Source organism: Dasypus novemcinctus, chromosome 14 (genome assembly GCF_030445035.2).
Source record: "Dasypus novemcinctus isolate mDasNov1 chromosome 14, mDasNov1.1.hap2, whole genome shotgun sequence".
In the NCBI taxonomy this organism is placed as follows: domain Eukaryota; kingdom Metazoa; phylum Chordata; class Mammalia; order Cingulata; family Dasypodidae; genus Dasypus; species Dasypus novemcinctus.
In genome coordinates, this window is record NC_080686.1 from 86807109 (window position 1) to 86832599 (window position 25491).

Below are 25491 nucleotides of genomic sequence, written 5' to 3' on the forward strand. Positions count from 1 at the left end.
CCCTCCAAAGAGCAGCTACGCCCAGGGACTTGGCTGGGTGAAGGCCGCCCGGTCCTGACTTGCCACACAGCTCTTTCTGCAGACCTTGTCAGCGCTCTGCCTCCGGCCCTCTGCGCACACACCCACCGTCTCTAACTGTAAGCCCCGTGCCCTCGTGAAGGCTTTCTCTGGCTTCAGGGGCTTCTCGGTGAACACGCAGGGCAGGTGCTGGGGAGGGAATCCTGCCCAGGAACAGCTTCCAACGGGTGATGACTGGGGCTTGGCAGGTAAACCCCAAAACCCAGACGTATTCACCACTTTCCAGAGGTCCCCAGCAGGATGCAATCCCGGACGGTCACAACACACCCTTCCCCTCCTGTCTCCAGCCCCATGTCCCCATCAGTGCTTCTTGGGATCTGCTTTCAGATTTAACAACTGACTCAAATCCTAGCCTCAGAGTCCAAGACTGCCCTGATTCTAGATGCTCCACTCCACTGTTGGACCAAGACCTGGTCTGCAAGAAAGCTCTCACTCCCTACGGAGCCCAAATACTCCAGACTCGCAAGGTGCCGCCGCCCCTCCAGCACCTGAGACAGACTGGGCGCCTCGGGGACGGGCCCGGAGCACAGCCTTGGGGGCTTCTCCACGTGGGGCTCCACGTGCTACAGCCGCGGGTCAGTAGGCCCAAGAACTGGAACCTCTTTGCAGATTCTGCTCACACGAGGCAATGACAGATGAGGACCGGTGATGGGTAGGAGAGAAGAGCGTTTTCAGAGGACAGGAGGGGTGGGAATTTGGGGAGCTCCCCCAGGGAAAGAAGGAGCACCTGGCCAGCCCTGGCCTGCCTCCAGCTTCCCTTGCTCCCCGGGGGCAGGTTTCAGAGACAACACCTTCCCTCCCACACACCCAGGGAAATGTTTGAGTTAGTGATTGACAGGAGGGGGCAGTCCCCCTGCAGCCGCCGTCGGCCTGGGTGAGGCTGCTGGGAGGGTCTCCCTGCTTTGCAGCAAAGGCCTGAAGTTCCCCAGGCTCCCCGAGAGTTGTGCGACGGAGCAGGAAAGCTGTGGGCCAGCTCACCGGGACGAGGAGAGCCGGCTCACCTGACACCCCCTGGTGGCTGCCGGGAGGAGAGGCCTCAGCCCAGGGCGGGTGGCCTGGGCGTGGTGAGCAGGCCCGGCCCGCGGGCAGGGCGGCCGGCCCGCAGGGATAGGCCAATCCCCGGAGCGTGGAGGCTGGGCCCCGAGAAGCTCTGCTCGGGGCTGCAGGGCCTCATTCCCTCCCAGCCCAGAGCCGGGCCCAGGGAGGCGGGCGCCTTCTCACCTCGGGATCGGCTCCCAGCCAGGGCAGCATGAGCCGGTCCAGGCATGTGGGCAAGCTCCAGAAACGCCTGGAAGGTGTCAAGAACCAGTGGGCGCGGCCGGCCAGGGCTGACTTCAGCCACAACGAGAGCGCCCGGCTGGCCACCGACGCGCTCCTGGACGGGGGTCCTGAGGCCTACTGGCGGGTGCTCAGCCAGGAAGGCGAGGTGGACTTCCTGTCCTCGGCGGAGGCCCAGTACATCCAGGCCCAGGCCAGGGAGCCCCCCTGTCCCGCGGACCCCCCGCGAGGCGCCGAGGCCAGCCCCGGGGGGCTCAACTCCGGCTCCCTGCAGTCGGGCACCTACTTCCCCGCGGCCTCGGAGGGCAGCCGGCCAGCCCTGCTGCACACTTGGGCCTTGGCCGAGAAGCCCTACCTGAGGGAACAGTCCAGCGCCACCGTGTACTTCCAGGCGGACAAGCACAGCATCAGGGACCTCGTGCGCCGCTGCATCGCCCGGAGCAGCCAGGTAGCCGGGGGGACGCCCGTGTCTTCCCGGGCATGGGCCAGGCAGGAGTGGGGGCTGGTGGAGTGGGGCCAGCGCCCAGGGGATCGGGGCTGAGGGTGGAGCCAGGGACGTTGCCCTCTGCCTTGGCCAGACTCTTGCCTTCCTGGTGCTGCCTTGACTCCACCACTGTCCATCACTGGAACTCGTGCAGTGACCTTCCGCCTGGCTCTCCTCTTCCATCTCCATCCCCTACTGCCCCAGTTGTGTGCCGCAGTAGAGAGCTTTTTCTGTACCACAAATCCAACTTGGTGGCTTCCCTGCTTAGAGCCTTTGATGGCTCCCAGTTGCTAGAGCGCAAAGAACTAGCTCACAGCCTCTCCGGCTCCCCTCCTACCTCTTCCCTGCAGATTCTCCAGCCCCCCTGCTCTGACTCCAGGCATCAGCACCTGCGAGTCCCTCTACCTGCGCGCTCACCTGTTCCCTCATCTTCCCTGCCTTTCTCCTGAGCTGATGCCTCTTCATTCTTGTCCACCCAGAAAGCCTTTCCTGAATGCCCCGGGCTGGGTCAGCACCCTGCCTCTGTGCTCCCAAATGAAGGGGCCACTCCATGGGGACATACACTTGTCCTTGCCCTCTAGACTCTGCTTGGACCCGCCTGTCCACAAATGACCTTGCAAAGACTGAGTTCAGCCAGGGGTCAGCAAAAGATGGGAAGGTTTCTTCCTTCTGCAGTGTTTGTTTTTTAATAAGTGACCTCGGAAGAGGAAAAAGCCTTCAAGATCAAGGTTTGACTGATGGAATCTCAGACACCATGACCAGCCCTGGATCCAGGGCCTTAAGTGGTACCTGCTGTCAGCTGGGAAGTGGGCAGAGGGACTCCAGCTCTGGGGCCTTCTCTACCCCAGGTGTGCAAACCAACCATTCAGCTCAGGGGTCCAGGCGCTCCCTCCTGAAGCTGCAGAGGGCCAGGGAAAAGAAATGTCATCTGTACAGGTGTGGTGCTCTCTCTCATCATAAAAATTAGTTTATTACATTTAAGAGAAATAATAAAAGAACAAGCTGATATTTAAGCTCCTTTTTGTTAGGGTCCCAGTTGCATGACTGACTCCCTTCCCAAGTTCAATTTTCTGTGAAAACTTAAGGTTCTGAAAAGAGCCACCAGGGACAAGGAGACTTTGCATGGAGGGGGCGGGAGTGAGCAGAGTTCTAGAAAATCCTGTGGAAGGTAAGAGCGGGTGGAACGTGGGTTATTCATGTTCCTGTGACAGGGCGGCTTTAGGAAATGACAGATGGGCCCAGGCAGGCAGCCAGGAGCACTGGCTCCCGCTTGCTGTGCGACCTCAGGCACGTTCCTTGACCTCTCCAGGTCTCAGATTCCTGGGCAGACTAAGGTCCCTTCCAGCTCCAAAAGGCCTGTTCCTAAGCACGTGCACCCTGGCTTCCTGTGCGTGACCTTCAATGCTCCCCCAAGGGGTGGGGGCCAGTGGTGTCGGGGAAATTCTCAGCCATGCTGCAGCTCAAAGAGCTGGAAGGGCTGCCAGGTGAGGGCTTCACCGGAAAGAAGCTGGGTTAGGGCTCATGAAACACACCCCCCTGCGCTAAGAGCCCCTCCTTCTCCGCACTGCCCACTCTGCAAGACACTGGGACCCGGAGACCGATGATGGCTTTGTTTGATTGGCACAGCATGTCGTGATTGACACATTTTAAAAATCTGAAGAATTCTTTAAAAAGTGAGAATTTCCAGCTTCTCAAAGCAGTAGAAAGGCAGGGTTTCATAGGCACTGAATGGTGGCCTCCCCTGTAGGCAGGCCCCTTTGCCTCAGTCCCCACCACTCTCTATCGTCCCAGGTCCCCGTGGACTTTACCCATTTTGTTGTCTGCCAGGAACCCCATACACACACAGCACCCATGCCTACGTGCGCGCACACACACACACACACACAGTTATGCACGAGGGCTCAGGGATGGCAGGCAGGCTGCATCCCAGCCACAGACTTTCCCTGGAAGTGGGCTGTGGCCTCCCCATCCCACCCCCACGCACAGACGTGGAGAGAGGAGGGGGCAGAGAGGAGGAAAGCCTAGGATTAAATTTTCCCTCAGCTACATTGTCTATGTCCTGAGAGGGCGCCGACCTCCCAGGTGTTCTGGAGCAGCTTCCTCTCCTTAAGATGCAGAAATTCTCCCCTTCACACTCACGGTCCTTTATTCCTCAAAGCCCCATTTGGGGGCCAGGCCGGCAGCCAGGATGGCAGAGCTGAGGAAGAGGCCGCCCTCCCTTGTGGAGCTTCACACCACCCTCCCACCCTCTGTCAGCCAGGTAGTGGAGGGGAGAGCGAAACCCTGCTGGTTCCGCTGGAGCTGGGACCAAGGGCGGGTGGTCGCCCCAGGCTTGGGCAGCCTCCCTGCCTGGGAGTGGCGGGGAGTATGGCTCAGTCAGGCTTCCTGGAAGCGGTGTCTCTGAGTTGGGTGGAAGGGCTGAGTAAGAGTTTGCCAGGCAGAGAGGGAAGGGAAATTAATTCCCGGCTGACGGTCAGGAGGTGTGAAAGGGCCCTCAGGTAGTCGGACTTCGTCTGTCCATCCGGTGTGACCAGAGCTTGGGATGTGGGATAAGAGGAAGGCGTGGGGACGAGGAGGGGGTGATGGCAGGGCCAGGAGCAGCTGGACTGAGGGACGAAAGCGGCAGCTCTCGAAGAGGATGGAGGATCCCCGAGGGTCCCTGAGACCCTTTCGTAGGCCTTCAGGTCCCGCCCTTTCTAACCACATGACAACGCGAGGTGGGATTTTCTTCACACGCTTCCATCCAAACAACGTCGCCAACAGACTGAAGGATGAAGCAGGAATCTCAGGTCAGCCATCTTGGGATGGGCCAGGCATTGCAGATCCGTGAACACATAAAACAATGCCACTCTGCTCATTACATAATTTTTTGTTTTGAAAACTATTTTTTTTCACTAAAACTTATTAATGTTAACATGTTCTTTTTAATTAGACTAATAAATGTTTTATTTTTTCATTTTTATTTTATAATATGATAGCTATAACAGACATAAGCAAAAACTCTTCGGGGTTCTATTTTTTTTTTTTTGGACCAGTAAAAAGAATTTATTTGGGAAGTGGGAGAGAAAGACGGAAATGGACTCCAAGATTTGGTGCTCGCTCCTCTAGGCAGAGAGAGCTCTCAATAATTTATTTTTTTTTAAGATTTATTTTAATTTATTTCTCTCCCCTTCCCCTATTGTTGTGTGTTCTTCTGTGTCCATTTGCATTCTCATCAGCCCTGGGAATCTGTGTCTCTTTTTGTTGTGTCATCTTGCTGCTTCAGTTTTCTGTGCGTGCAGCACCACTCGTGTGCAGGCTGCGCTTTTCTCACACCTGGCCACTCAATGCGGGGCGCACTCCTTGCGCGAGGGGCTCTCCTATGCGGGGGACACCCCTGCGTGGCAGGGCACTCCTTGTGTGCATCAGCACTGCACGTGGGCCAGCTCATCACAGGTCACGGGGCCCTGGGTTTGAACCCTGGACCTCCCATATGGTAGGCAAATGCTCTATCAGTTGAGCCACTTCCACTTCCCTCAATAATTTTTAAGAGTATAAAAAGGTCCTGAGACCAAAGCCTTTGAGATCCACTGAGTCAGGGCTTTATGAGGCAAGTCCAGGGCCAGGGGAGAAAGTGCAGCACACCTAAGGCAGGATTCAGAGAGCGAGGTGGGGAAGGGGGATTTTTTTCCCTGGAATGTCATTTTTCTCCCTCTCCACCCTCCTCTCTCTCTGTCTCTTGTAGACAATGACACAAATAAATTCCATGCAGAAAGAAAATGTCTAGGCACCAGATTGGGAGATTGGAGGGGAGGGAAGTGGGGGCGGTCAGCGCGAGGAGGGAAGACGAGGAGCACCAAGGTTCCAGAGGCGATATGCGCCGCCCCAGGGGCCGGACAGGGAGCTGGGGCCGGCTGTTCCCCTCTCCACTGCCCCTGCCCCCACCAGGCGGCGATGCGACAGCGACACCGCCCACTGCTCCCCCACTGGCAGGAGGCCGGCAGGGGTGAGATTCAGATTCGAGGATCCAGTCGGGAGGGGACCGAGGGAGGCCCCCTCGCCCCCAGCAGGGACTGCGCCCCCCTCCGCCGCCGGGAGCTGATGAGTGTCCCTCGCCCCACGCCAGGCCCCCGCACCCCGGAGCGCCGCCAGGGTCCCCAGGCGCGCGCGGGCCTTTCCCCCTGCAGGGGCCGCTGCGCTGAGGAGCCAGACCCGGAGGGAGGGGTCGGGCGCCAGAGACGCGGGGTCCCGGGAGGGACCAGGGCGCCCCACCAAGGACCAGAGCCCCCACAGGGCTCGCTCCCCCTCCCCGCAGTGCCCGGGGGGTGGTGACAGCCTGTTTCCCTTCGCCCTAGCGGTAGGTCACTTGTGCCTTCTGGGCCCCCAGGGCGTGGCGCACAAAGACGCTCCTGATCAGTGCCAGGGAGGCGCTGAGGCTCACACGTGGGTGCGGCTGGTCCCTGCTGGGTTCCCCTCCAGGTCGCGCCTTTTCAGGGGAAACTGGCCCCATCTCTGGGCGTCAGCAGAGGGGTGTGGGTGGAGGCTCCCTGTAGCCCCCTGCCCTTTCTCAGTCCACACTTCCTTGAGCTGTGCTCTGGGATTCCCCAATCCCCTGGAGGGTTGACTCCCCCTTCCCGCCCATTCCTCATCCCTTTGCCCCTCTGGCTGTACCAGGTGCGGACAGACAGGCAGCCATCGGAGTCCTTTAGGCCCCAAGCAGAATGGGGGGAGGAATGGGCTCTGGTTTGGGGGTCCCACTTCTGCCACCTTCTAGCAGTGTGGCTCTTGGGAAGTTACGGGTCTTCTCTGCACCTCTGGCTCCTCATCTGGAAAGTTGCCTTAATAGCTTTGTAAGGGTCCAGGAAGTAGACATATGCAAATTGTCTGCCCATAGTAGGTACTCGATAAATAGCTGCCGTTGTTACTGGTGAGTCAAAAGCAAGAACAAATAAATAAATAAATGAGCATCAGAATGTAGGAAAAGAGAAAGGGGAAAATAAAAGTAGGACAGAGTGGAGGACATGCCTTAATTATACTCATGCTATCATGCTACCATCAGCACCATCCTCTTTCAAAACTGTTCCATCACCCAAACAGTAACAGTGCACCAATTAAGCATTAATTCCTCATTCCCTGCCCTCCCCACCCCTACCCCTGGAAACTCGTATACTCCTCTCTCTCTCTATGAATTTGCATGACCTAGGTATTTCATCTAGATGGTATCATACAATATTTGTCCTCTTGTTTCTGGTTTATTTCACTCAATATGATTTCTTCACAGTTCATCCATGTTGTAGATGAGTGAGTACTTCGTTCCTTTTTACGGCTGGATAGTATTCCACATTTTGTTTATCTATTCATCTGTTGGTGGGCACTTGGGTTCCTTCCATTTGTGGCTATGGTGAAGAACAGAGCTATGAACATCGGCGGACAAGTGTCTGTTTGAGTCCCTGATTTCAATTCCTTGGGGTTTATGCCCACCTTTACTTTCACACTGTGCTTTTATTTACATGATCTTGGTTTATAGTTAGACGTGCCTTGCCTCATAGCTCCGTAGTGTTGTGTAGATAAAGAAGCTGAGGCCAGAGCCGGGGAGTGACTTGCCCTGAGGTGTTCAGCTAGTTTCTGGCAGCATCGGGACTGGAGCAGAAGTTGCTTTGCTCCCAGTAGACCGCTTTTCTTCTGGGCCATGTATTCCCCTCTGTATTAGTGGCTTGGGCGACCACAAACTTTGGTGGCCGAAAACAACAGAAATGTATTACCTGACAGTTCTGGAAGCCAGGAATCCAAAACCAAGGTGCCGGCAGAGCCCTGCCCCCTCCTGAGACTCGAGGGAGGTTTTCCTCGCCTCTTCCGGCTTTGGTGAGGTCAGGCTGGTGGCTGCACCCCTCCAGTCCCTGCCTCCGTCTTCGCATGGCCTTCCCCCCTGTGGGTCTGTGGCTGCCTCCTCTTCTGTTTAAGGACCCTCCTCACAGGATTAGAGCCCACCCAGATCATCCAGCTTGATTGCTCCTCAAGGTCTTTAACTTATATCTTCAAAGACCTTTTTCCAGGTGTGGTCACTGTGGTGGGGACAGTCAGAGTGGCAGCCTGCCACCCTTCCCTGTGACCCACAAATAAACCCTGAGCTCAGGACTGTGTTAGGCTGGCTGAGGCGAATGATGAGTGGGGCTGACTCCCTTCTCGGGAGCACCTAGAGATCAAACAGCCCCAGCAGATGGGGCCGTGCCACCGCCTTCCCTGGAGGCAGTCTAGCTCAAGCAGGTCTGTTTTATGGCATCCAGCTGGCACTCTCCCTCCCCTGTGGTACATCCATTCCTGGGGGGAGGAAGCAGCGTCCTTCCACTGTGCACAGACCAGGTCTTCACCCTGTAGCGGCTGCGGATTGGGACCTGCTGGCCATGGGGGCCCGACGCCCACCAGTAGAGCTGGCTGTGCTCTGTCCCTTGTCTATGGGAGTCAATGTCCTTTCCCCAGTCCCTGTGTGAGTCCTGCTTTTACCGGTGGCAGGCCTTGGTATGCTTCTGCTGCTCTGTATTTGGTGAGACCCTCCCCTGGAGGGGGTCATGGGAGTGTCTCTCTCTGATGGATGGTTTGGCACAGCATGCAGGGTGCCGACAGTGCAACAGTCCACTGACAGGTTCTGGGGGTTCGGATGTGGACATCTCTTTAGGGGGGACGCCCTTCACCCCATTATACCCCCTAAGGCAGCATGCCCATACAGGGGGCTGAAGGAGGCTGGTACAAACCCATGATTGGCCTGGGATTAATCCAGCTGGGAGACGATCCCAACAGGAAGAAACGAGGCAAACCGAGATAGCGTGAGCCTCTATCTCAGCGCATCATCAGGGCGCTGGGTTCTTTCCAACCCTGCCCCTTCTGTATTCAGTCAACCAGCTGCTCACCAACCCTGCCTCAGGGAACCAAGGGAGCCTCTGGAACAGATCTAGAAGGATTTCCTGTCCTACTGGGGAGAGAGGGTATTGTTTTTTGTCTGATACTTTGGCACAGAAGGCATTTCTCTTTCAACATTGAGAAAGGACCTCAGCTGTCTAGGGTGCCAGAAGTGTGAATGTGTGTGGTCACTTAGTCTCCTCTTAACGGGACTGTCCCTGCTCCTCGTGGACCGTGGATGGGCCTCACTAGTAGAGCCTCTTTTCTGAGTTCCCACCCAGGACCAGCAATTGCTCAGGAGTTCCCTCCCCTGTCCAGTCCCCACATCATCTGAGTAGAAAGTCAACTCCCAGGGGCCACCAGCCGGCCCTCTCACCTGTCTCCGTGACACTGTGACAGTCTTCTTGATCTTGATTCTTCCAAGATAATGGGATTTTTTTCTCTCAGGTTGCATCATCATCTTTTTAGTTCATTGCTTCACTGCACAGGGGCCTTGTGCCTCACCGCGCAGATCTAGGATGCCTTTTTTCTTTTTTACCAGGAGGTCCCAGGGATTGAACCCAGGTCCTCCATATGGTACATGGAAGCTCAATTGCTTGAGGCACATCCATTCTACCACATAGGATTTTGATTGAGGCAAGGATTCCATGGCAAACCAGTGGCTATAGAGCGTCATCTAGTTCCAAAAGGCTGAGAATCCATGTTGACTTGATTCCTCTCCTCTGACCCTGCCCAGGTGCTTCCCCTTGCTCTTTTCTTCTCTCTGTTCTTCTTCTCTTTCTGGCTTTTCTCCTCCTCCTCTGCACTCTGCTCTCCAACCACGGGCCTCAAGACCAGACAGCATGTGGTCGGCTAAAGAGATGTGGCCAGGTCTGGGGCAGGACCTCCACTGAAGCTCTTCTTTCCCCTTCCTTGAACCCTGCCTGGTCAGGACCATTCCTCTCTCCTCCAGCTCAGCAGCAATGGGAACAGCTCCCCCTACCCTGAAAGCCCAGGCCCAGTGGGACTTAGGAAGTTTGCTTGAAACCAGTTCACCTCTGGCCCTCACTCTTCCGGTGACCAACTCCTCTGCCCTGGCCCAGGTCCTGGCCATACTGATGGATGTGTTCACGGATGCAGAAATCTTCTGTGACATTCTCGAGGCTGCCAACAAGCGTGGGGTATTCGTCTGTGTGCTCCTGGACCACGGAGGTGTGAAGCTCTTCCAGGAGATGTGTGATAAAATTCAGATCTCTGACAGTCATCTCAAGGTAGGGCCCCCCAATGAGAGTCTTAAATGTGCTTTGTATTAGTCAGGATAGGATAGGCTATGCCATGGTAACAAATATCCCCATCTCAATGACATAACATAATGAAGGTTTATTTCTTGCTCCAAGTCCAATTTAGGTCAGATGGTCCTCCTCCATCTTATAGTCACCCCACAAGGAACATGTGGCCTTCAAGATTGCAGTGGCCAGGGGCAGGGAGAGAGGGCTGGAGGATTCCACAGGATGTTGGGAGCTGACCTGGAAGAGGTCCACATCTTCTGGTCAATAACTATTGACTAGAGCTATGACAACTCATCTAGATGCGTGGGGGGCTGGGACCTGTAAAGGGTCCATGGATATCTGGTAAGCAACAGTCTCTGCCACACCCTCCTTTTCTCCCCTCCACAAAGGCCACACTTCACAGGGCAGGCCAGCATCCAGGCCCTTTTTGATAAGTCTTGAGAACTCCCTGGCCCCAACAGAAAGCCAATCCCCTTGGACTTAACCGAACTCCCTTCCTCCTTCTCCCGGCAAGGAGAAAAAAAGCCCAGAGATAAAACCTCATTTAGTCACACTGAATTTGGGAGCAGTTAATGCAAGGTCAAGTATAAAACACTCACAGCTTTCATGAGTAGGCCCAGCTGAACAGCTGATGGGGGGACGGTCCTCAGGGCTCCTTGGATGACTCCCCTCCCACTCAGGCAGGTCAGCCTCGGGGAGACCCCGCCCTCGCTCCTGCAGACCGGGAGGAAGCCTCTTCCCACCCTCCACGCAGGCGGGGTGTAGCTGGGTTCAGGGCTCCCTCCTGGGGCCACAGGCTACAGGGCCTCTGACTGTTGGGTCTGCTTGGCCTTACCTGGGTCAACCTTCATGGCATGAGGCCATCAAAATAGTCATGAGAGCCAGTGCTGGACTTGCCTTCATGGCCACACAGAGTGTCCCGGCAGTCTTTGCCCCCCACATGGAGACAGGATGTGTCCCTCCTCCTGCGAGCTTAGGGAGGTCCTGGGCGTGCCATCTGGAGCCTGCCCTGACTCTGAGCCCAGCGTGCATCCAGGCAAGAGTCCACCTTGCTCTGCCTTGATGCTGCAGAGAGATTCATACACTTCACCTGCCTGCCTTCCAAGGATTCCAGCCCAAGGGTTAGGCAGCAGATGCTGCCGGGGGAAGAAGGGGATAAAGAGAGCCATGACTGAGTTGTGAGCACCCTTTTTCCTAGACTGGACAATCCCAGGCCTGTTGGGACCTCCCTGAATGGCTTCCTTGGGCTGCACCAGGCTTTCCTTTGAAACCCACTTTCAGTGCAGGGCTGGGCTTGCCTCCAAATGCAGACCTCTTGTGGTCCATGGGAGTCCAGAGTGAGGGCAGTGTGAGTATCCAGCCCTCTTCCTTCTTTTGGTTGTTGCCTTGTTTGAATTCTACCTCTCCCCTCCTTTTGGTTGTTATCCAAATAATGCCAAGACGATAGGAAAATTTAGAAAACTTAGCCAAGGACAAAATAAAAACAACCCATAGGCCCACCAACCAGAGACCACCCCATTTAGGTCTTGGTGAACATCCTTCCAGACTTTTCCCTACGCAAATGTATATCTTTAAATACATGGTGAATGAGACCTTGACTTTCCTTCCAATAGAACATTTCTATCCGGAGTGTGGAAGGAGAGGTGTACTGTGCCAAATCAGGCAGGAAATTCGCTGGTCAGATCCAGGAGAAGTTCATCATCTCGGACTGGACATACGTCCTGTCGGGATCGTACAGGTGAGTGCTGGATTTCTCCTCCTGTCAAGGGCAAGCAGGGCCAAGAGCCAGCGAGGTGCAGACCAGCCTACAGCTGCTTGGACACGCACTCATCAGCAGCTCCCTGGACGCTCTTCCTCTGCCCAGAAAGGGAGCTTCCTCACATGCAGGAGGCTGGAGGCAGGGCGACCTGGGCCCCAGGGCCAGGTGCAGGCCCTTCCTGGGTCCCAGGGGGAGGTGTGGGTCCTTCCTGGGAGGATGCACTTCCACAGGCGCAGCTGCCCTTGGTAATTGCAATTGGACCTAGAATCATCTGTTTCCCTCCTTAGACCTCCTAGGTGTCGTTATAAAGTCATGTGACTTGTATGAGTGTGTGCCCATCTAATTTTTACAATATTTTTATTCTTGTATTATTATAGCTTTATTGAGATATAATTCACATACGATACAATCTACTCACTTAAAGAGTACAATTCAGTGGTTTTTAGCATATTCATGGAGTTGTGCAACCATTACCACAGTCAGTTTGAGAATTTTCATTACCCCAGAAAGAAACCCCATACCCATTAGCAATCCCCATTTCCTCCCAATCCTCCCACCTTAGGAAACCACTAACCTAGTTTCCATCTCTATAGATTTGCCTATTCTAGACATTTCACGTTTCATATAAATGGAATCGTACAATAAGTGGTCTTATGTGACTGGCTTCTTTCACTTAGCATAATGTTTTCAAGGTTGATCCATGTTGTGACTGTGTCAGTACTTGATTCCTTTATTGCACAAATAATAGTCTATTGTGTGGATATAGCACATTTTGTTTATCTATTCATATTTAGGTTGTTTCTCCTTTGGGCTATTATGAATACTGCTACTATGAACATTCGTGTACAGATTTTTGTGTGAACGTATTTTTTTTTAGTATCTTACATATATTCCTAGGAGTAGAATTGCTGGGTCAGAAGGTAATTCTTATGTTTAACCTTGGGAGGAACTGCCAAACTGTTTTCCAAAGTGGCTGCACCATTTTACATTCCTACCAGCAATGTATGAGGGTTCCAATTTCTCCTGCTCTTCACCAAACCTTGTTAATGTCTGTCTTCTTTATTTTAGTCATTCTAGTGGATAGGAAGTGGTATCTCATTGTAGTTTTGATTGGCATTTCCCTGATGGCTAATGACATTGAGTGTCTTTTCATGTGCTGATTGACCATTGGTATATCCTCTTTGGAGAAAATTCTATTCAGAGTATTTGTTTTTCAATACATGCATCCAGATTCCCACATCCAAGTGATGGGGCATCTGCCGATATCAACAAAGCAGCCTTGAATCTTGCCTTCAGAGCCTACAGGACATTCTTTCAAATGTCCTAAATAGTAACATGAGGAAGTGGATTTGATAATGGATTTGGGGAAAGGAGGAAATGAGAGAGAGCAATTAGGGAAGGGACAAACAGCTCAAAGTAGTTTGGGAACATTTTTTTTAACATATCAATTTTATTGATACTAATAAAGTATACAATTCATCCAACAATTTTTAATATCTATTTTTATTAGAGAAGTTGTGAGCTAACAAAACAATCATGCATAATGTGGAGAATTTCCACACATCACCTCTCCACCAACACCTTACAGGGAACTTTTTTTTTCTCTTTTACAAAGGTAATGAGTGTGAAAGAGAGCAGAATGGATAACTGGTTGCATTTCAGCTTGTTCCCTCTGCTCCAAACCCACCGCAGTGATTGATAAAACACAAGCAAAAAGCCAACACTGGGAATAAACTGGGAGCAAGAGGCAGGCTGTGAGTGCCAGTGGGCTGGGATGGGAAGGGGCTCAGTGTGCATCTGCAGCATGTCCTCTTTCTCAGGGAGCTGGAGCCCAGGAGGCTGTCATAAGGCTAGGTGGAGGCAACTGCAAAATCTCCAGGCAGGGAGGGATGAGGATGAAGCGGATGAGAGAAAGGGGGGAAATCCTTGCATCAAAAGGATGGTATTTTTCTTTAACCTTTTTTTATGCTTTTTAGCATTACTTTTTATGATATTACTATTACCACCTCCAGCCTTCCCTTGGTTTATATTGGTGAGGTATTTTCGTTTTCTCATTGCTAAAGAAAATGCCATGTAATGGGAATTTATTGGCTCATGGTTTTGAGGCTGGAGAAGTCCAAATCAAACCATCTGTAAGGTGCTGCTTTCTTCCCCAAGACTCGTGTCCAGGGTCGGGCTTCCCATGATCCTTGGGCCTGCGCTCCTCTGCCACATGGCAATGCACATGGCGGCCTCCCCCGCCCTCTCCCTTCTCTTCCAGGTTCCATTGACTTTCGGCTTCTGGCTGCTCCCTCTGTGGCTTTCCTCTGTCTATCTGAGTTTCATTCTCCACTTAGAGGCATCCTGTAGCAGGATTAAGACCCATCCTGAGTGTGTTGGTTCACATCTTAACTGAAGTAACTGCATCAAAAGGTCCTACTTACAATAGGCTCACACCTGCAGCAATGGATTAAATTTAAGAACATGTGTGCATCGCTCCAAACCACCACACATAGTATTTATTTTTCCCATCCCATTGTTTTCAAATTTTCTGTATGATTTTTGGGTGTGTCCCTTAAACATGTCATTGTAGTTGTAAAAATGTAGTTGTAAAAAATGTAATTTGGGAGCTGGTGTGGCTCAGTGGTAAAGTGCCAGCTTCCCACATACAAGGTCCCAGGTTCAATCCCCGGACCTGGTACCTAAAAATAAAAAATAATAATAATAATACAAAAAGGATATTAAAGTTAACAGTAAAAAAAAAAAGTAATTTGATAATATGTATATTTTGATAGATTGGTAAGACCCATTTATAGTTTGGTGATTTCCAATGCATTTGAACTTATTTCTCATTATGTGTTTTGGCTTTGCTTTTCCTTTTCCCTTTTGTGCTTTTGGTTGAATGGCTAGTTTGTTTGTGTTATGTATTTCACTGAGCTCCCTATTTCCTCCCCTAGATACAAAGCTTAATGGGTTGTATTTTATTCTTTTCTTTTAATGGTTACCCTTAGTTGGTTTTTTAAAAAATACTTTACATGTTTTCCAACAAAGTCTGTAATTGTGCAATAATTCTCTCTTCCCAAGGGTCCTTGTGTGGGTTTGAAATATTGAGCCGGTCAAGGTCGTTTCATTTTAAGGCACAGAAAAACTATTTAAACTACCTAAGGAAAGTTGGGGTGTTGTGATATGATAGCAGCTAACCATAGACACATACAAGGGTGGGATATGTGGGAGCCCCGGGCCGCAGAGAGCCTGGGAAAGTCGGGTCTCAAGCAGCTCATGCCAGCTTTCACGGAACCACAAAGCCTCTGCATGAGCTTTTTTCCACATCCTTCTCCTTCCTCATGGATGCATGAGCGACCCACGGCCTCTCATCCCTGAGGCTTCTGGGCCTTCCAGCCCAGCCCCGCCATCGCCTCTCCACCAGCCGTTCCGTCAGTGTCAACCCCAGACAATGAACTGTGGCTGGAGCAAGGGCAGGCACGGGGAGCTTGTCGTGTTTAAGATTGTGCCTGCCGTTCGCTCCGTCCAAGGATGGGGCAAGTTTTCAGAGAAGGCAAACTTCTTTAAATCGGGAGGTAGAGGAACAAGGCTCCTGCGATGGGAAAAGAGAGTATGTGGGTTAAGAAGCACTTCAAGTTCAGTTCACCCCATAGAACTCCGGCCCAGCTTGCCTTTTGGACTGAAATGCCCCTCCTGGCACTGGAAGTCCCTACGTCAGTGACCATGTCCGAGCTGTTATCACTGGTCAGGCCAGGTGGGCTTCCCAGAGGAGGTGGTGCAGCAGAGAAGACAAGGACCTGGGCGGCAATCCCAGCTCCCAGTTTCTGAACCAAGCTGGTGCGTAACCACCCTGAGCCCCACTTTCCTCACTGGTATGCAAGGCACATGGCAGAGGTCCTGGCACACAGTTGGCACCCAATAAATGGCTGCTGCTAGCCATCCGGTACCCTGGCAAGGCCCCAAGGAGAGGGGACACAGAGGCAGGACAAAGGGGCGGAGGGCTGAGGAGCTGCCAGGCAGAGCGGGCCGGGTCACACCACATTGGCTGGGGGAGGGGGAGTGGCCCAGCCCCGGGGGCATCCGTGAGTCCCCAGAAGCCCGGAGGGCACCGAGACAGTTTTTCTCCCTTGGGAACTCTCCAGGCTCACCAAATGCTCACAGAGTGCCCTGGACACGATGGCAAATGTCATCTCCACGGCCCAACCACCAGCCGCCAGCTCCTTCCCCACTGCCAGCCCACAGATGCCCTGCAGGAAGAGTGTTCGAAGCCCACCCACAGGACTAGAGCTGGCACTGGGGGCTGGAAGTGGTGGCGTCCTGGGCCGGGGGGCAGCTGGGTCCAGTTCCAGCTCCGCCGCCCCAGCTGGGTGGCCTCAGCACGGCACCTCACCGCCAGGGCCTCTTCCTTCCCACCATGCCTTCCCCCGTCCCCAGCAACTACTTGGACAGCCTGCACCCCCCAGGCCCCGCTCCAGGCCAGGGCGCCCTCCTGTTGGGGACTCAACGAGAGCAGAGAGCCGGGTGAAGAGCAGAGGAAGGATGCAGCAGAGGGAGGAGCTGTGCTTCGCAGAAGGACAGATGTGGCGGGGGAAAGGGGGACTTGGAAGGGCTCTTTTACACTCAGGTTCCCTTGACGCTCGCTCCGTCTGGCTTTCCACCTTTTCCTGAGCCTTGCTCTCCTCATCTGAGCTCTGTAAGCCCTGCCTCAGCGAAAGCTGAACCAGCGCTCCTCTGTTGTGAGAGGAGACTGCGGGCCAGGAGAGGGCTCTGAGGCGAGACAGCCCTGCCCCGACGTCACGAGCCCAGGGTGGCTTGTCTATTCCAGTTTACTTAACGAGAAACAGCTCTAAGTAGAAATGCAGATGTTTTCTTTATTATTATGAAGACTGCAGTTACAAAAGAGAAGTAGTAACTATCACACTGGGAATAATTCTTTTAAATACAGCAAACTCCTGGTGTTTGTGAGCAATCCCAACAGCTCGCAGCGTGTGAAAATCTGTGCTGCAGCTACGAGCATCCTCACCTCAGCCCTGGGAGCATATGTGGGAGAGCGGAGAGGTGATGAGGACCGGTAGGAATTTGGGGTGTTTGGAAGGTCCTCCTGGATTTGTCACTTGGGAATGTCAGGTGTCTACTGTAATATAATTTCCACGCAGACTTGAACAGGATTTCTACTCGGTAATATTACTTCTAATTATCTTCCATTCTGATGGTTAAAAAAGTGGGGAAAAGGCTGAAATGGGGAAATATGAACTGAGGAGAATGAAGACGGTGAACTCTGAGGGAGTGTTAGGAGCAAAGGAGGAAGGCGAAGGGGAAGGGACAGACGTCCCATCTTTTCCTGTTTTCTTCCCATCTAAGGAACAGGCCGCTCCCTTGGTGGAGAGGGGGTGGGCAGCCGTCCACCTTGGCCTCCCTTAAGGCCCAGCTGCCCCAGCGGAGAGAAGACGCCAGAGCAAGCAGCCAGTCAGGCTGAGAATGAGAACAGGGAAACAGATCAGAAACAAAGGAGCGGGGTGCAGGGAAGAACTACCCAAGAAAATGGGCAACGTTAAGATCCCAGCCTCCAGGGCCTGTACTTTCCAGCAGAGGACCATGGAAGGAAGAAGTGTCTGTACAAAGTAGCACAGCACACGGCTCTTGTGGTGTGGAATGGTAAAAGGACAAGGGAAAAGCAAAGGTTGCCAGGAAGAGGAAGTGGGTTGTGGCTGTTTGAGAAGGAAAGAGAGACGAAGGCCGAAGAGAGGGCCAGAGGCATGGGCCACCTCAGGACCCAACAGGAGCAGCTCCCCCTGGGGTGGGGGCAGCCCTTGCACCCAGTGAGGCTGTTAAAGAGTTTGCCGGGAAGCAGATTTGGCTCAACTGAGAGAGCGTTCGCCTACCATATGGGAAGTCCAGGGTTCAAACCCAGGTCCTCCTGACCAGTGTGGAGCTGGCCCATGCGCAGTGCTGATGCGCGCAAGGAGTGCCGTGCCACGCAGGGGTGTCCCCCACGTAGGGGAGCCCCACGCGCAAGGAGTGCCACTCAGCAAGGAACGCCGCCCCGCATGAAGAAAGTGCAGCCTGCCTGGAAGTGGCGCCGCACACATGGAGAGTTGACGCAGCAAGATGAAGCAGCAAAAAGAGACACAGATTCCTGGTGCTGCTGACAAGAATGCAAGCGGACAAGAAGAGCACACGGCGACTTTGCCTTGGACGGTGGGCATGAGTGGGAGGGGCTGGCCAGGGTGAGGGGCACAGCCATGTCTGCGGGGGCATCGGTGAGGCACAGCGGTGGGCGCGGGTCACGTTTGGCCTGAGTAGGTACCCAGGCTGCCCGAGTTCCCGGCAGGCTCCTCTCCTCCTGCTCCGGCTTCCAGCTCAGCTTCTCGGCTTTTAACTCAGCTTCAGACCTACTGGCGGATGACAAGCCTTGCTCCTTGGCTTCAAAGCGGGTTCTTGTCACCTTGTGCCCTCAAGGATGACATCACCCTCTTGCAGCCCCCCGCCGCGGCTTGTGGAAGATGAGCGGGGGCTCACGGAAGCTGAGTGTGCCATCAAGGTCTCCGTCCACCTCCCTGAAGGTGCTCTTCAGGCCCCAGCTTCTCCGTCATCGGCCTCAGGTCCTCCAGGCACTGCAGCCATCCCTCCCAGCATCGTACGGTTTGAACATGTGCTCCAGGCCCTGGATGAGGTGGTGGCTGAACTCCAGGAACTCAGCGCAGGGGTTGGAGACCCTGCAGCAGCGGGCAGCCCTCAGCGATGCCAGTTGCACACTCAGCTTGGCATCGGCGCTGGTGGCAGGTACCCGAATGGACGGCTGCCCTTCCTGGCCTCCTCCTGCCACAGCCAGGGTTGCCCCACGGTGTGTTGTGCCCTCAGCTCCTCTCCTTGCCCTTCACCATCCTGGGTGCCCCGTGGAAAATGGAGCCCGCCTGGTTCTAATTCTCAGTGTTGGCATCCAGCCCTCCAGCTGTGTTGTATGAGGTGGGAGTCGGCTCCGACTTCTCAGCCTTGCCTCCTTCCCTAGTGGGGGACACAGGCCTCTGGACTGCAAGCAAAAGAAGCTGGCATTTAAAGGCAGGAGCTCAACCTAAACCCCAAACTCAGGGCTTCAGGCCTCGTCTTAACCAAACTGCAGTCGGCCCAGCTCACCACCTGGATGGGAAGGACAAGGTCGCAAGGCTGGCGCCTCTGTAGCCCTAGACCTGAGGAACCACACCGGCAGGGAGGGGTTCACTGGAATTAAGGAACTCTCCTTTTTTCCCATTAAGGTAAAATTCACATAACACAAAATTAACTACTTTAGAGCGTATAATACAGGGGCATTTAATATGCTCACAATAAAAAAAAATATGCCCGCAATGTTGTGCAACCATCACCACTTTCTAATTTCAGAACTTTTTCATGACCCCAAATGCAAACCCTATTAACCAGTCACTACCTATTCCCTCCTCCCCCGAGCCCAAGACAAACCCCAATCTACTTTCTGTCTCTATGGGTTTGCCTCTTCTGGATATTTCATACAAATAGAGTCGTACAATATAGGGCCTTCTTTGATTTAGCATAATCTCCAAGAGGTTCTTCTGTTTTGTAACTCATATCAGAACTTCCTTCCTTTTTATAGCTGAATAAGATTCCACGGTGTGCATAGACCACATTCTGTTTGTCCGTTCATCTGCTGATGGGCATTTGAGCGGTTTCCACCTTTTGGCCACTGCAGAGCTCTTGAAGCCTTATTCCAAGGTCAGCATTCTCCTTGGGCGCTCAGGCTTGAACTCACTAGAGAGAGAGGAGGAAGCTCAGCCAATAACTGGAAGAGCTGAGAGTTACTGGAACTCAGGAAAGAAATCAACCAAGCAAGTGCCACCTCTCCCTCCATCAGCCCAAAACAGGATCCAACTTAAAACGAAATGAACATCAATACATCAAAGTGTGGATTTTTTAAAGAAACATTTTCCTGGGCCAGAATCTCTGATTTAAAAAGCCCTGCCCCAAAGTTGATGATTAGGCAATTACTTTAGAGCAATTTCACATCCTCCCAAACCTGCCAGCTGCACTGTGTGGGGCAATGGCTGGTTATCTCCTCCCAGGAACCCTCAACCTCAGGAACAAGGAGGCTGTCCCTGTCATTTGGAAGCTCACTAAGAACCGATGGAGAGATAAAAGTGGAGAAACAAGTGCTATTATCCATGTGCATCAGGAAAACTGATGAAGGACCCGCAGGGATTTGGGTTGTTTGGGGGAAGGCTCTGGGAGGGGTTGGCTTCTTCTCTTTGCTGAATCTCTCACGCCCCACGCTGGTTCCACTCAAGCTGAAATCCATTCCCATGAAAAATTTTTCTTTTCACTTGACCACCTGAAGGAAAACAGAATCTCTGTGTGTATCTTCAGCTTCTCAAAATGTGGATTGCCCCACCTCCCAATCCACAAATGGGTAGGTTTTCACCTTTCAACCAAACCAAACCAAACCCCAAACAAGAGTTCATATCTTCACTCTTAATAGCTGGGTACCCTTCATCTCTCAGGACTTGTTTCCTCATCAGAAAAATAATGGAAAGTAATCATATTGTCTAAGATTGCTGTAAGAATTAAGTACAATAGCGGTATAAACATGCAGCTCATGCAGGCGTGGGAGACACTCAACAACATTGTTTAATAGTATGTTGCTGTGGAATGGGTGTAGCTCAGTGGTTTCAATCCCTGGTACCTCCTTAAGAAAAAGAGCATATTGCTATTTAAGACATTGGTCATACTTACAATTTCAGTTTTATTTTGATAATTATAATTCAAAACAGGGTCGATTTGAAAGGGAGTAGTGAGTTTAACTAGGTGGCCTGCAGATGATCACTGCTATTGGCTCTATAAGATGGTTTGACCTCACTTCCAACGTGTTCCTATAAATTAGAAAGAGCCGCTGTTATAATAAGTATAATAATTTTAGGATTTCTATCATAAACAATAACACTTGGATGAAGTAAGAGCCCTTCACATGTCTGATCCCTTCTGCAGGGTTTGCCAGAGGAAAGCTCTGGAGAAAACCCCCCATTCTGTCCTCCAGCCGGCACAGTGGTCAACAGCCGCTGCCCCATCAAGCAGAGCAGCTCTGCGTTCATCTCTCCTGTCCCAGGGAGAGCCCCTCACGCTGGGATGGCCGTGCAGGGAGGCACAGTGCTGGGGGCAGGAGGAAGCAGGACTGATATTCTGTAGCTTTGTGCCAGGCATTGGGCCAAGTGCTGTCCCGACCTTTAGTAAGTTACGGGTGGGGAAACTGAGGCCCGGGGAGGTTAGGCGATGGGCTGGGGGTCAGCAGCTTCCTTGACTAGGGTTTCCAGCTCTCCCTGTGCCTTGCTGGGGCTGGGCTTGTCGTCCTTGCTGTGGGGGAGCCCAGGAGGAGGGTGGCCATGGCGGGAAGACGCACAGGGCCGCTTGTGTTCACTGCGTTTTACTGATGAAGGACTTAAATGCCAAAACAAACTTCAAAACTCTTAGTAGAAAATATAGAAGAATATCATTGAGACCTTCAGATAGGTCAAGCTCTCTTCAACAAAACACAGCTCAATCTGACTGTATTAAAAATAAGACCTTTAGTTCATCAAAAGACATCTCAAAGAAAGTGAAAAAATGATCTGCAAGCAGGTATTCATGACCTGCATCCCTGAGTCAAAGTCATAAAGAACTCACGCGAATCACAGGAAGCGCCCAAAAGCCAAATAGAAAAGTGGGCAAGAGGCATGATAGGCTTGTCACAAAGGAGGAAATGTGTGTGACCAAAAAACACATGCAGAGGTGTTCAGCATCATCAGGGATCAGGTACACACACATTGAGACTAGAAGGAGCTACTGTTTCACCTCTTTTTGACAAGCAAAAAAAAAAAAGAAAAAGGAAAAAAATCAAAGGTTCGTTTAAAGGCTCTTTTACATGTTGCTTCTGGGATTATAAACTGGTGCCATAGCTTTGGAAAGAGTTTTGCATGTTCTCCTAAAGCTAAATAGTCACCTAGTTTATAACTGAGAAATTCCACCCCTAGGTATATTTCCAAGAGAAACTCATGCTCATTTACAAGCATGTTTTTAGCAGCACTGCCCTCAACAACAAAACTGTGGAAACACCCAAATGCCCACCAGTGGGAGAAGAGATGAATAAACCATGATGTAGCCACTCGATGGGATGGTATACAATAGTCCAAATGAATGACTCACAGCAACAAGCCACAATCTGGGTAAATCTTGGCAACATAGTATTAAGTGAGAAAAAGCCCAAAAGACTACATGTATGTTAAAAACAACTAAAATAAAAATATTTACCTTCAGGAATAAATAATACCTTTTAAAAAATTATGGAAAAGGGAAAGCAAGGGAATATGATCACAGGATTCAAGATGATGATTTCCTCTAGTGCAGGGACCTGGGGCATAGATTGGGCGAATGAACCATGTGGTAGATGCAAGTTATTGTCAAGATTGTAGCTTTTATTTTAGGTGGTACATTCATAGGTGATTATTACATTATTTAAAAATAAAATGGGCAATGATGAGGGTCAATTCTATGCACTTAAGGGCCTAATTAATATAATTAATTAATTAAAATTAAAATGAAGTGTATTTCTTACTGTGGGCTGTGATTTTTATAAAAAGGTAACATAGAAGCTCCTGAGGCTGCCAGGGCACCTCTGGGCTTCTCTCACCTGGCCTGATTCCAAACTGGCTTTTCAGTGTAGTCTGGTCCCCCGTCCCTGGGTTGCTTTCTGGGCTGGCTCTCGGCTCAGCGGCAGCTGCTCACCTCTCTGGGGTGTGTGTGGGTGACTCCAGGGCGTGAGCTGAGGTTTAAACAAAGCCTCATTGTTGTTCCCAGGATTACCCCAGTCTTGCGTGGGCCCCCCGCCCTGCCTGACAGACAGGGAACCAGGCAGGCTGGGCCTCACCTTTTGGGAGTAAGACAGGCTGAGCTGGGTGCTGGGGGCTGGGGGCTGGGGGCTGGGGGCTGGGGGCTGGGGGCTGGGGGCCCAGTCCCTGCTGCAGCCCGTGTCTGCTCAGCTCTGCCCTCCCTCCCGGGGAGGGCCCATCCCGGCCGCCCTCTGACCATCCTCTGCAGGCCCCCCATTCCTCCCCCACCCAGATGCGACTCGGTAGGGCCCCAGGTATCTCCAACCTGATGCTCTTGGATAAGCCTATGGCGCTGTCACTGGGGGTTTTGAAGGACTTTTAGGGGGTGTAGGGAGTTGTCTCTTCAGAACCACAAAAGAATCTGGTTAAATTGGGGGATTATAAAAAGTAACATCGGAATGCTTTAAGCGTCTCCATTTCCTCTAAGGCCTATAATGGAGGAGAAAGGCTCTCCCAAGGGCCCCTCACGGGTGCTGGGGGGATTTTTGGCACAAGCTGCACCTACCAGGAGTCATCTCTGGTTCCTGTGGGCTGGCCCTGGGTTCCCTTTTCTGTCTCCCAAGGTGGGGACTTGTGATTCTCCTTCCCTTCACCCCTCCACATCCACGGGGCCTGGAAATGGGGCCAAACCCTCTTCCAAGAGCACTTTGGATTTTCCTACAAATTCAGCCCCTGCCTTCCAAGGAGCTGTGGTCGTTTCACAGCTACTTCTCCAAACCCCTACTTGTTTAGAAAAGGTGGGTGTCCCCACGCTTGGCGAGGGGAGAAGCTGGGCCCAGCCACTCGGCGACACGTTCAAAGATGGAGTTGGCAAACCTGGGCCTTAGCTCGCACCCGGCAACGTCCTGCCTCCCTGGGGAGTTTCTGAAGGAAAGAGGCCAGGAATTCACTGACGCTACAAACCTTTTCAGGGCCCTGAGCCTCGGTCCGGCCATCTGCAAAAGGGGGTAACCACACCTCCCTCCGGTGGGTCTGCAGGATGGAATGAGGGGCTCTGGGCCTGTGCCAATCCCCCTCCTTCTCTGCCCAGAACAGCCATGCCCCAGGCCCGGAGGCCCAGCCCGACTCACTCTCTCCTCTTTCCCTCCAGTTTCACCTGGCTCTGCGGACACGTCCACAGGAACATCCTCTCCAAGTTCACGGGCCAGGCGGTGGCGCTGTTCGACGAGGAGTTCTGCCACCTCTACGCCTCCTCCAAGCCCGTGATGGGCCTGCGTTACCCCAGGCCGCCCGCGGCCCCCCAGCCTGGCACGGGCCGCAGCCCCCTGCAGGGCCGCCTCAGCGGCAGCAGCTGCTCTGCGGGCCACCGCACGCCCTCCGACCCCTTCAGCTGCCCCTCCACGGGCAGCCACCCCCGGAGCCAGAGCCCGTCCGCGTCCTCGGGGCCGAGCAGCCCGCTGGCCTCAAACCCAGCCCTGCCCGCCAGGCCGCGGCCCTACCACAGCCCCTGGGGCACCCTGACCGCACAGGCCCGCGTCGCCCCCAGGCCCCGCGAAGGCCTGCCGGCTCTCTACGGCGACCTCAACGCCTACAGGCCCCCGCGGCTACAGCTCGAGCAGCTGGGCCTGGCGCCCAGAGGGACCCTCGCCTGGAGGCCCTTTCTACAGGCCTCGCCTCATTTCTGAAGGGTCCCTTACCCGACTGCCCCTTCCCCCAGCTCCAGGGCTGGGCATTCCAGGATTTTCCTGGTCCAAGAACCCCACCTCGAAGAAGAGCAGCTCTGAAACTGCTTCCTGGTGAGCTCGAGGCCCAAAGGCAAAATCCTTGCCTGTGTTTGAATGTCCCCAGCCCGGAGGCCCTTCACTTGCTGACCCCAGCAGCCCTAGGGTTTCCTGCACTAGTTTAGCCAACTCCGCGCATTCTAGTTCCGGGAGATTGGAGGAAGGTGGGGGGAATCTGAAGATAATTGTGACAAGAGAGTCCCTTTCTCCCAAAGACCAGCCAGTGCTTTATTATTAAGTTTCCCCAAATCTTTGTAAAGTTAGAAGGTGTAGATGCAGCCCAAGTTTTACAAATGGGTAATGGAGGCACCGCGTGGTAGATGGGGGTGGAGTTTCCCAGTGCCCAGAAACAGTCTACTCCTCCGAGTTCAGGAGGGAAAGATTCAGGTGAGGGTGTGGGAACGTGGTGGGTGTTTCTGGGAGAGGTGGGAAAATTGTTCCTCCCCAGCAAGAAGTAATTCTGGGGCATCCCTGGACCCCGTGAACTAGGCCTGAGGCCCCAGCACCTGTGTCTTTAAGCTCTTTGGGCTGTTTGAAGCTGTAGCTACCTGAGGGGCAAGCGGAGGGGCCTGGGTGGCCGGCTCGGACAAGGCAGGTTGGCAGGCTCGGGGTCCAGCTTCAAGGAGACCCGGTGTGGAGTGTGAGGTCCCTGGAGTGTGGGCTGGATCCTTCCGCCTGGCTGGAGCTGTCAGGGTCTGGGGATGGCCCTGCAGCAATGCCCAGCGTGGCCGTGAGCCCCCCGGGGAGGGCTCAGCCTTCCCCTGGCAGCGCACAGGCCCAGCCAGCCGCCTGCAGCAGCAGGTGCATCTGGCTTGCTGACCTTGTGCAGAATGAATGCTGACCCCTCACCCGCCCCGTCATTCACTCATCCCATAAATCACAGACACCCTCTTTGCTCCCAGAGACATCCCCAGGGACAGCTGGAGGACCTGGGAGCTCAGGGACAAGGGGCATTCTAGCTGTGGGCGAGGTGGGGTGGGAGGCAGCCAGAGGGAAGCGGGTGCGAAGGCCTCACGTCCATCCTCCCGCCTCCTTGTCGCCCCCCGCCCCGCCCCCAACTCATCTCAGCAAGTGTCATCTTGGCTACCCCGTTTTGGGCTCAGAAACTTCACGTGAGGGGTGGCGGGCTGAGAGGACGGAGCGCGTCCTCCTCGAGGGCTCTGATTCCGACAGCGGCTGGCAG

The 25491-nt window shown here is 53.3% G+C and overlaps 1 protein-coding gene across 1 annotated transcript; it reads left to right on the forward strand.

The window, feature by feature from the left end:
* The first annotated feature begins 1270 nt into the window (after nt 1–1270).
* Nucleotides 1271–24648, forward strand: FAM83A (family with sequence similarity 83 member A). Its single transcript, XM_004482098.5, has 4 exons — nt 1271–1804; nt 9796–9963; nt 11595–11719; nt 23678–24648. The coding sequence occupies exons 1-4, from the start codon at nt 1328–1330 to the stop codon at nt 24210–24212; spliced, it is 1305 nt and encodes a 434-aa protein (XP_004482155.2). The 5' UTR covers nt 1271–1327; the 3' UTR covers nt 24213–24648.
* The last annotated feature ends 843 nt before the right edge of the window (nt 24649–25491 follow it).